The sequence below is a fragment of the Drosophila virilis genome, chromosome 3 (assembly GCF_030788295.1).
Source record: "Drosophila virilis strain 15010-1051.87 chromosome 3, Dvir_AGI_RSII-ME, whole genome shotgun sequence".
Classification (NCBI taxonomy): domain Eukaryota; kingdom Metazoa; phylum Arthropoda; class Insecta; order Diptera; family Drosophilidae; genus Drosophila; species Drosophila virilis.
This window is the reverse complement of record NC_091545.1, coordinates 18,076,868-18,088,839: the sequence shown is the minus strand read 5'-3', so window position 1 is coordinate 18,088,839 and position 11,972 is coordinate 18,076,868. Positions and strand designations below refer to the sequence as shown.

At 42.2% G+C, this 11,972-nt stretch overlaps 1 protein-coding gene across 7 annotated transcripts; it reads left to right on the top strand.

Annotated features, from left to right (window-relative positions):
• The first annotated feature begins 231 nt into the window (after positions 1–231).
• Positions 232–11,559, top strand: ect (ectodermal). Of its 7 annotated transcripts, none has more exons than XM_032434795.2 (8): positions 234–472; positions 4,815–5,053; positions 5,287–5,463; positions 5,523–5,786; positions 6,267–6,368; positions 9,643–9,877; positions 10,552–11,191; positions 11,273–11,559. In XM_032434795.2, the coding sequence occupies exons 2-8, from the start codon at positions 4,828–4,830 to the stop codon at positions 11,420–11,422; spliced, it is 1,794 nt and encodes a 597-aa protein (XP_032290686.1). In that variant the 5' UTR covers positions 234–472; positions 4,815–4,827; the 3' UTR covers positions 11,423–11,559. The 7 variants fall into 7 exon arrangements, with proteins under 7 accessions (XP_070064149.1, XP_032290686.1, XP_070064150.1 ...); XM_070208047.1 differs by having other exon boundaries at positions 239–472; positions 5,311–5,463; XM_070208045.1 differs by lacking the exon at positions 234–472 and adding an exon at positions 483–674.
• Positions 11,560–11,972: the final 413 nt, after the last annotated feature.

Genomic DNA, 11,972 nt, shown 5'->3' with positions numbered 1-11,972 from the left:
CAACTCTTTTTAATGCTCGAAAAGAAGCCTAAAATCTCAATTGATAACAGCTGCAGCATCAGCCTGTTTGGTAGATAACTGTAATAACGAGTTGTTTACTGTGCCAAATACTTTCCCATAAGAACCGTCAAAGAGAGCACAGCTCAGATCCAAAATTGATTGAAAATCAAGTTGGCCAAGAAAATAAGATGATCCGAGAGAGAGAGAGAGAGAGACTGTCTGTCTGAAGAGAGCACAAAGAAAGCAATGTAAATAAATTGCGGGGGAACAGTTCGGTGTCGTGTCTTCACGGAGTCGTCTACAACTATGCTGGTAACTGAAGATTCCAGCCACGATCAGTTGCAGACGGTCAGTCGTGCGAGACAGTTGAGTGCGCGGCGGTGTGAAAATTGCCAACAACGAAGCTCGACAACATAAAATAAGCGACCGCAATCACAATCATAAGCCAAAAAACTCCTCCAGCGAGAAACAGGTAAAAAGCAAACGTTGAAAAAAGAAAGTCAGCCAAGAACCGCATTGGGCTAAAAGCATACGAAAGAAGCCCAAACAGCGACAGTCTTTGACGGGTACTCGAGGAGTGAGCAACGGCTACTGACACTCAAACTCAAACTCAATCTCAAATCGGTTATCGTAACAAGAATAACAAAACTAAACAAACATTCAATCAATTAACGGTGTGTGAAGAAACCAAAGCTGAACAATATACGAATAATCGATTAACATTATCATAATCAAGGGCAGCTCCAGGTTAGCATTGGATTAAAAGTGTTTAAAGCTGAGGATTATCGTTACATCGTATCGTGTGTGTGCTATTCTTACATGATAAGTCCACGTAATTGGAATGCAAAACGAATGCTCTCATCCAATCAAACGCTTTGCTCCTGACCCACAAAACAGTTCACAAGCGAGAAATAGAAATAGTAGAAAGAGCCTTGGCAACGTCTTAGACAAGAACTTTTAATTGATTTTCCAGAGCTCACAAAAACCAAAAACCGACTGAAACTCGGACCCGGACTCTTAACTGGCAGGGGCCATAAATTGTTTCTGCGCAGCAATTTAGAGTCATCCCCGGCTTTTTTTTCATATGCTCTGCTTCATATACAAGCCACACAACCAAACTCTGCTCCACTTCATGTGTGCTGTGTGGTCAGCAGCAGCAGAAACCCCATCTCAGGTTTCTTCTTACAAACTGACCCACATACGAGACAGTGGCTAATTTAAGTGTTTCCTGGCATCGCAGTTATAGTTTACGCTGTTTACACAGCTTCTGCACTTTGCTGCCAAAACAAAACATCCTCAAGTGTTGTTCTAAAGAGTCACAGTATCAGCAGCAGGAGGAGCAAGAACCGCAGCAGCAAACCCAAAACCAACACCAACATCAACAGCAGCAACAGCGGCCATGCACTTAAGACAAGTAGAAGCTATTAACAGAGAAATATTCGACATGGACATTGTGGTTTTTCAACGAAATTTGAGTGGCTTACACAGTGAACTTCATTTCAATTCACATACCCCAAAAGTTATCACTTTTTATTTCATTTTATTTATGCTATTTATGACATGAAAAAATTACAATATTTACATAGATATTGTTATTCTAACAACCCCGATTATTGTGACAACGCACCTTTTTACAATAGAAATGTTTCAAGGAATAGAAATAAAGGGATAGGTTCCTAGAAACATTTGTAAATAACGGTTGAATAATCACGCAATCATTTCAATCCGAAAGAAATCACAAATATTTCGCAGCTCTGCTTAAAGTACAGGGTATGCATGAAAAAAACTAGAAGAAGACCACGTCCATTAGTTCGTTAAGACGCTTGGTTGGCATGCGGCAAGTGCATTGTTGTTCCGCCAGGTGGCGCTGACACGACGGCAGCAGCTCCTAATTCATGCGACACGAATGCAAAAAACTGAGCGAGATGAATGAGTATGGGGGCAGAGGGTGAGACAGAGACAGTGGCTGGGTAGCCTTGCGTGAATGCTGCGGCGGCTGCAGGTGCTTCAACATGGGGCGTGGCAGTTCAAGCGGCACGTGTAAAGATTATTTTTCTACTTTACTTCTGTTGCCATTGTCTTGGAAAATTAACCGCAGCGGCAACGGGCGGCAAGACAGGCGCGCCAAGCCCAGCATATGAGGCAAGTTTAAACAAAGACTCGACAGCTTCTGAACTGCGATGGTAACAGGCTGATATGCAAATCCTGAGGCACTTTTGTGGGCGTCTACGCGTGGCCTTTTGTGCGGCCAGCATATTTATTGATATGACGCTGATATGACAACGCATACGTAGATAGAACCGAGCAGGAGCCGCAGGCAACCGTGAGGGGATCAAGTGGCTGCGGGACGGTGGGCCGACATGGGCTCAATAATCCCCATTGTACGCGAGTGTGTATCTGTGCGGGGCTTAAGTAATTTTGCTGGCTGTCATGCAAGTGCACAGCAAACACTCTCGCAACGCTTCCCCCATACTCAACCACATAGCCCCCTCCCACTGGCATGAATATTAATGTAAAATGCACACACGGTTAGCTGCATTTTTCTATGGAGCATTAAAATATAGTGGGAGCAACGTTCCATATGAGTTAGTGCCTACAATAGAGAACAACAGCAAAACCCAGAACCGGTTGGCATTGGTGGGCGTTGGGATGAGTACCGGGACGGATGGAAGCTTCCACGCACTCTTGTGCTTGTCAAAAGTTTTCCCATTGCATTGCTTTTATAGCATGATGCGTAAAATGTTCGGAGTTAGGTGAGAAAATGGAAGAACATTGAGCGACCCGAGGAGTATGAAAAGCGAGTGCATGGGGCAAAGTAAATGCTATTTCGTAGACTTCAATAACCAGAGTTTATAAGTACCCAACTGAAGATGCCGCATTTGCTAGTCGCAAAAGCGTCAACACATACAATGGGTGAAATATGTAAAGAGCTACGCAAAAATAATAAACTACCATCGAATGCCTGGACATAAAATTATAATTGATTGCAAATATGTTCAGCTCTAAGCTAATGAAGACTTATCTGATATTGGAGAAGCCCATTGAACTACAATTGAATATAATAGAATTTTCTCTGCTTAAATTTGTTCAATTGGTTTTACGGTGCCACATTCTGTCAATTGACATCCGTAGCAGAATGATGCACAAAGCGTGGGCCAGGTGTAGCTGATGTGACATATTCGCTTGAGTGCCACGCCCAAAACGTCGTTTCCTTTTTCGCTGCTCTGTCTGTGCCACTGCACTGCCTTGGGCTTCAGATTTTAATAAACGCTGCTCGAGAGAACGCGTCGTAAAAGTTTTAATTAAGCAGAGCATCGTGACGCCGCGTCTTCAGCCGCATATACAGGGCGGGCGCATGGAAAGACACTTCGAAGCCATGAAACGCGGCTTTGAGCTTATCAGTTGGGCTATCTCCAACTTGGCGAGGCCCTTAAAGGAAAGCCGCTACTTTTGCCAATGCCGCTGGCAGGCCCCTGCAGCTGGTCCGGTCTGGGCCTGGCCAGTAGGTCACTGGGTTTTCACTTTGCTTTATAGCTAGCAATGTTTGCTTATCAGCGCTAAGCTGAACTCGATTTTTAAAATGTTTTACTCATTTTTCAATAAGTGGCCGAACAGGCGGCCAACAGCAATAACAACAGCGGGAACAACACAACAACAAATTGCTGCGGCAACGCTGCCACACAAAACTTGTTCGTGGCAGCGACGTCGACGTTGCTTTCACTTGGGGCAGCCGCACTTGACAGTGCGACAATAGCAACAACAATAACAACAGCAACAATTGTTGCGGTTGTTTGTTATAGCCATTGGCTGTTGGCCATGCTGATTGTCATGGCTAGAGAGCCAACAGCAATCGCAGCAACAGAAACGAAACAGCAACAAAGCCCGTAACAAAACCATACCAATGTGAATGGAAAGTTCAGGATGGGCACACGAACACCTGTAATACCCTACTTTGACTTAACACATTTAAAACTCAGCAACCCTGGCAGGAAACAGACAAATCCTGAATCGGATAAATCGTCTAAGTAGTTATTATTTTTTCATGTTGGCTCAGTTTATATTATTTATTTACACCATCTAAGCTTGCGTCTAAATTTCATCTACTAAGTAGTACTGAAAAATGTTGTCAGATTTTCGGAATTCGATCAGAAGAACCTCTATTCCAATCTGGCTATAGGAAAACGTGTCTTGATCTTTGAAAGTTTCATAAGCGGTAACAAAATGTTGGCATTTGGACCTTGGACTCTGCACGCTTGCAACAGAGTCGTAGTTACACTGCCATACACTCACTTCTGGCTGTCTTTACCTGCCACTGCGGTAGCTGCGGCGACGGGAGTGGCGTCAAATGGCGCCTGCAGCTGTCCAAAAAGCGTCGCAGTTGTTGTTGTTCAAGTTTTTGTTGTTGCTGTTGCTACTGCTGCTGGTGCTACTGCTGTGTGTCAAGTGCCAACAAAATGGACATGTGGACACAGCCCGGCGGCAACTTTGAGGCATAGTTCAAAAACATGTTTACACTCGCACTTACACTCACGTACACCAGACATACACACACACGCGCGCGCGCACACACACGAATACGTAGTGTCTGCAATTATTTGGCTGCTTTCTTTGATGTCTTATTGACAAGCTGAGTAACTTAGTGGCCTGTCAGTTGGCTTTGTTCGATAAATATGTAATTTAAAAGCCATGAAAAAGAAAGTGTTGCACTGCAACGAATTGGGTTAACCGCAAAAGTAAAAGTTCTGCAAGTGCCCCACAATTTCAATTCAACTCAACTCAAGTGCTCCTCCTCTTTTGCATTCCATCTGTTGCAGAGACGTACCAATAATGAAATTCGTGATTTTGCTATGCGTGCTAAGTGCGCTGCTGCTGCAGATTGAGGCGTCGCCGGTGCAGCTGCTGTCGAGAAGCGAAAGGGCCGTAGCCCGCCAGCAGGCGGTCAACAATGAGGTGGCACCGGCGGCGGCACCGGCCAGCGAAGATGACGATGACGACGATGAGGATGATGACGATGATGAGCCGGATTTGGGCGACTTAGTTGATGACGATGATGGTAGGTAGCCAGGCCAATTGCACACACACACACAGATATTAAGCAAGCACCCGAGCACCTGAGCACCATGCACCACCAGCAGACCCACTGCAACTAGAAACTGCAACTGCAACTGCAATTGCAACCACAAAGTGGCACTCAACGATCAACCACCATTCGCAACCAAGAAATTCGCATATTTGTGTGATGTTATTAACAAATATTTTGTGCCCTTCTTTCCTTGGGTAACGCAGTTATTTTGCTTTCGGGGTTTACAGATGATGACGATGAGGAAGATGATGATGATGAGGAAGAAGATGACACGCCACAAGGTCAAGCAGCGCCAGCAGCGACCGCCAGCGATGATGATGACGAAGAGGATGACGATGATGATGACTACTTGGATAGGCTCTTCGATGATATTTTGGGCGGTAAGCCAAACGATGTGCAGCCGGCTGGCCAGCCAAGTAAACCCCTTTTACATTATCAGATGATGACGATGAGGACGATGATGACGAGGTGGCGCCTGCTGCCAGCGCTCAGCAGAGCCCTGCTGCCGCTGCGCCCGCACAGGCTCTGGAGGAAGTCGCGCCTGCCGCTTCAAGTGGCTCGCTGAGCTCCGGCATTTCTGATGGTGTCGATTTGCCCGCGGAGAGCGGCAATGCTGCTGAGCCAATAGCGGCCGGCAACACTGTCGAGGATGTGGCTGCAGCTGCAGCGCCCGCCCAGACGGCGAGCAACAGCAACAACGAAGGTGAACTAAATGTTTTTTACGATGAAGATGCACTTGTAGACGGTAGTAGTGGTAGCACCCATAGTTTAAGTAGCACCAATGCAATTGACCAACAAAAACCAAACATACAACAAATACAACAACAAATACAACAACTGCCACAACAGCAACATGCGACACATCAAACAATAACAGCAAATCAAGCATCATCACAACAGCATATAACAACAGAAACAACAACAAGAACAACATCAACAAGAACAACATCAACAAAGAACACTCTTAAAAATAACAATAACAATTTAGTTGTCAGCACCGCTCCGGCGCAGCCAGTAGTAGGCGCTGTGGGCGTGGCAACTGGGCCAAATGCAGCGCCTGCTGCTGTTAATGTTGCCGCCGGCGCAGCGTCTGACGACGAAGACGATGACGATGAGGACGATGAATATGATGATGATGATGGTGATGATGATGATATTGATGATGGAGTCGATGAAATTACAGGTGCGCTGACAGGTGACGACGAGGAGTCTGACGACGATGACGATGATGACGACGATGATGATATTATTGGCGATGACGTCATCGAGGCCAGACGCGAAGCACGTGAGTCCAAGTCAACAGCAGCAACAAAAACAACCAAAGCCAAAAAATCAACAAGTGTTTCCAAGAAGTCCAAAAAAGAGCTTAAGCATTAAAAGCAAACAACTGCCACAACAACAAACACAAAACAACAAACAACGACAGCTTAAACAGGAACTGCATATGACTGGGACAATCAAACCACATTGATATGACTTAAGACGTTGCAAGGCATTGCCAACTGTTTTTGGGTAGGACCACATTAAATATCTTGGACATTGCATAATTCTTTGCCTGCACTGACTATCCCTAAGTCTCACAAACAACAGATCGATCAAAAACCACTGAAATGCAACAACCTATTTCTAATTTATTTATTTATTTATTTATTTTTGAGTTTTAGTTCAAATGCAAACGCAAATCTCTAGTTTACATAAAACAAAACAAAACTATGCAAAACAAAAAATGAAAAACAAAAAAAGACATGTTTAAGCAAACAAATATTTTTACAATATCCTCGAAATAAGTGGATTGAGAGTTTGGTGCTAGTCAAACTATCTGCAAAATGACAAAAACAAAGAGCACAACAAAAAATGCAAATGCAAACTTTAAAGCTGCACGCACAAGCAACATTTCCCCGTCCCGCCCACACTCTTTTACACAAATATAACGTTTTCATTCCAAGTTATTTACGCACGGACTGTTCCACATGACCACCAACCACAAATAACAACAACAGCAACAACAAAAAAAAATATAAAAAACAAAATGCACAACAAAATGTTTAATGCCGAAGCACAAATTGTTGAATTATCAGCGCAAAAAGCAAAGAAAAAATGCAAAAAATTAATGTGAACATCGCGCCGTGTGGTATGCAACAAAAACTGGCTGAGCTGAATGGTGATTCGCCATTTTGGCAGGCATTTTTGTTGCTAACCGTGTCGCAAGCACTCACGCAAATACATATATACACCCACACACACACACACACAGATAGCTTAATTTATGTATGTAAACAACAACAACAGCAACAACAACGTCAACAATAATTGTTCATATAGTGTAATCTATAATAATTTTTAATTTTTTCTTGCTTCACATCTACTTTGTTATTAATTTTATTGTTTACAAAAACAACAATTATCGGAGAAATTATCAATGCGTGTTTATATATGCATTTCCAAAGTCCATTATATATATATTTCTATATGTGTTTTTCTATATCTCTGTCTCTGTCGCTCACTTTCCCTCTCACTCACGCTTTCACACATTTGGCTTACAGTTGACATCAAGAATTAATCTCTGACTATTTTATTTTTGGCTTTTTTCTGGCTCGCATACCTTTCCGTTAACGTAAATAACGCAAATTGTAAAAAAGTAAAAAAAAAACTGAAAACAAAATTAAACCAACTGTAAATTGTAGCTAAAAGTTGAACGCTTGAAAGGCAGCGCACGATTTGCCAAAATTTTCCAAATAATGAAAAGTGACGTCAATTACATTTTCATTGCACAAATTGTTAAACTTTGCGTTTTAGGTTCAATTATTTTGTAATTTATTGTTTATTTATTTATTTATTTATTATATATTGTAAAAACAAAACAAGAAGTAAACAAAAACAAGCAAAGCTGCACACACACACGTAAACACACAAGAATTTGCTTAAATAAATTTTTCATGAATTTTGTGTACAACTTTTTGAGAAATCGATTGAAAAAACTAAAAAAAAAACCAATTTGTGTTTTATTTAAATATGTCCCTAGTTCACTTTCAAGCGTCACTATTTGCATAATGGTCAAGGTATTGGTAACACTTTCTCTCTCACTCGCTATGTCTGTCTGTCTCCCTCCCTCTGTCTCTCTTACTCTCAACACTAGCAGCATCACATGGCTCATTTACATAAGTATGGATTACACCTGGCACTTGTACATAATTATTTTCCTCCGTGTGGCTGGGCACAATTTACACATACAAACCTGTTCACAACTACACACACACACACACACACACACACACACACACACACACACACACACACACACACACACACACACACACACAAGGATACTTATGTGAAGGTATTGGTGCGCTATGGTTTTCTATAAAAAACTTAACTAGTATCTATTTTAAATATGTCAAATGTAGACCGGGCGCAATGAACTTAATCAGAAGCTCGCTTCAATTAGTTACAACAAAAGGACAAAGGTGACGTTAATACTTAGAGCCAAAAGGGGTTGCCGAGAGGACATATGCTGGGTTACACTTGTGTACTTACCCAGTTCGTGTTACAGTATGGAACGAAGTGCTAAAAAAGAAAGACTTACACGCCCACATGTAAAATACACATAAGTAGTTCAATATTTCTAGCGATGACAGGACAATGTGCTCTTTTCTATGTAACTCAGTGCACGGGTTTAAGGGTTGGAGAAGAACTCGAATAACTCTACGAATACAGTTGTCTCAGGGTTACTTATATGATTTGTGAAAATATTTCAATCAGCAAGAAACTCGCTGTTCAATTATTCAAATTAAGACATCTTAATCGTAATGATTAAGATAACATTACGTTGAGATTCGTTTGTGCTGAATATAGATATTTAGTAAAATATTAAAATGTCGCTTAGTTGTCAGTATTGACTGTAACTAAATGATTTATGTTTTTACCTTTTTACTGATGTTAACTCTGTTCTCTTGTCCCTTGCTTTCTTTTGTTTTCGCAAGTTAAACCTTAACACGACTTGCCTTAAGTCTGTGCAAGCTTACATAACGTCACATATATTTGCATATTGCATAAGCACTTAAAAGTCAATTTTAATTTTGCACTGGTGAAAATTGGATGTAAAGGAATATTCCTGGTCGGGTAATAAAATAGCCTATTAGTTTCCTGTTGCGCTTAAGCCACGTTATTTATTTTCTACCCAACGTCCATCCCTGGTATAGCTCTTAAGTGTATGAGTGCGATTTTCTATTATATACTAGTTTGTGTCTGTGCTGCTTCAATGTCATTGGTTTTTATAATATTATTTGCTAATATTTTCCTGGGTCACATACTCACACACATACATAGTCCACACTCATTACGTATTTGTGTATGTGCACCTAACTATTTCTGGTGAGTGCTTGGGAAGTCTGCACGAGTTGACATTCACACATCTTAAATTAGATACACTGCATGCTGCAAAATTAACCATCCAAGAATTGTCCTTCACACAAAAACCCACACACAACACTAAATAAAAAACTCTTAAACGAGCCTCCTGAAAGCGTATTAACATTGACATCTTCTATGGTGTGGGCCAGGTGATCTGAAAAACAACGTCATTGACATGTCAACGGATGCATTCCAAGCGCGCCATAATCATTTCATTGATGCCATATTCTCTCGCATAAATCGCATTGTGGCCGACAATTACGATCCGTTTGTGGTACGATTGGCCGGTCGCTCGGCCACGCCCACCTATGGAAGCGCTGGCGTGAAGACAACAACAAAGACCAAGGGAAATGCTAACCACAAGGCAACAACTCACAAAAAACTGTAAGTGGCAAAAGGCAATAGTTAAAAAAGTGATATATATATAAAATGGATATAGCTTAACTGAAGATAAAATTCATTTAAATTTAAATCAACAACTTGAATAGCATTTCCAGCTATATATTAATAGAATAACTTAGTTCAACTATTAGAAATCTTAAAAAATTATACGAGAAAATTTAAAATTTAAATTTTAAATCTTAAATTGGCGCTTAATGCTAAGAAGATCTTTTGAAAAAGGCCAAGAAGTCACACTAGAAGAAAGACGCGCTGCTAGTTAGTTGGAATAGTAGCGAGGACGCTTCATTAAGCATCTTGAAGAAATTTAAGGAGCTCTAAGGTTCCTCGCAATTTTCCTAATCCCCATTTACCAGTGTCAATACGTACATATAGGATTATTATGACTTATGCAGAAAGTAATCGTGAGATCTATGACCCCGAGATATTTTTTTCCGCAGATCCAATGTGAAGTTTCAATGTGAGCCCAGCAAAGTTTTCGACAAGCTTCTATTAAAATGTCATTAGCTAGTTTCTTGAGGTTCTCAAGTGGACTCCAATCATGTCAGTTGTCTAGGCCATAGTTAGCCGTTGGGTGCTCTGCATGGGTATAAGCTGACATCAAATTAAGGCAAAGTCAAAGCAAATGATGCAAATTTGTCAATCTCTATGACTTGCAGCAAGAACACCCGCTCGGAGCCGCGCACCGCCAGCAGCACGGAGTCCGTCAAATTGCAGGAGCAATTGACGCAATTACAGACAGAACTTGGTGTCAAAGCCATCGAACAGCAGGCGGTGGAGGAGCAAAGGCAACAGGCCATGGCATCCGGCTCTGGCAAAGCGGAAACTCGCACCGTGTTCAATGGGGAGCAGGCAAGCGTCAAAGCCAACCAAAAGAAATCCACGGCCGGACAGCAGCAGACGGCGCATAAACACAACACGAAAAAGGCAGCGGCTGCGGCGGCACTGAAGGCGGGAAACGCGAACTACAATCAGCCAGCCGGCGTGGGGGCATCCAAGGCGGGTACGGAAGTGGAGAAGCTGCAAAAAGCCGAAGGCAGTCTGTCCGGTCTGGCGTCACTGAAACGTGTGGGCAATGTGAAGGTGATCAGCGATGCGGAAGGGCGCAATTCGACCATTAAGGCCAGATTTACGCTGGGCCCATTGACTCTGCGCGTGGAGAAGTCCTTTAAGCGGGGCAGTGTGCGCAACGTGAAAAGCGCCACGGCCAGGACCAACGAGATGATCGGCCGCATCAAGTTCAGTGTGCTGGATGATCGGGCCACCTTGATGTCAATCAAGGTGCAGCAGCCCAAGCAGGTTAGCCAGTTACCACAGTCCCTCTTTGGGCTTTGAGCAATTAGCTTTCATTCTATGTGTTCCTCTGTTCCCTTTGTGCAGGTGGAGGTGGAGAGCAAGGACAATCACGACCGAACCCGCGAATTCGTCTGGCGTCGCACACCCAAAATTGCCAAATTGGTCAATGAGAAGCTCAAATTGGCAGCCGAGTCCCTCTTTACGCCGCAGGGCGTTGAAGTTGTGAGACTCTAAGGGGCAGACAATTGCCATCTTTTGCACAGCCAGATCAATGTAGTCTTAAACCTAATTTTAATGTCTAATTTATTTATTTAATTTATTTGCTCACTATTTACTATTCACTATTAATAACTCAATTATTTCTCTCGCAACTTACCGTCGGCTTTTACTCAGCTTAGAATAGTTTGTGTTGGATACCCTGCATCTAATTATGAAATGGGTTAAATAGGGTACAGTGAAGTTGTGTAAGCTTGTGTACGAAGCAGAGAGATATCAATTATGTCCGTTCTTTACCCAAAATCCGTACATAGCTAAATAAGGTTTTGATTTTGTGTCTCTCTTTATATTTCATGCTCTCCTTTGGTATCTTTTATAAACATATTTCACCTGCACCTGTGTGAATAACTCGCTTTTAGACGAAACAATGATCACAAATAAATATATTGTTCTTCTGACTAAGTTCTGAAACTATTTTCTATAACTTTCATACTCTTATACATATCTTAAATTGAAATAGCTGTGCATTTCCGCAATGTCCTTAGAAACAAAGGTGTGCCAATTGTTA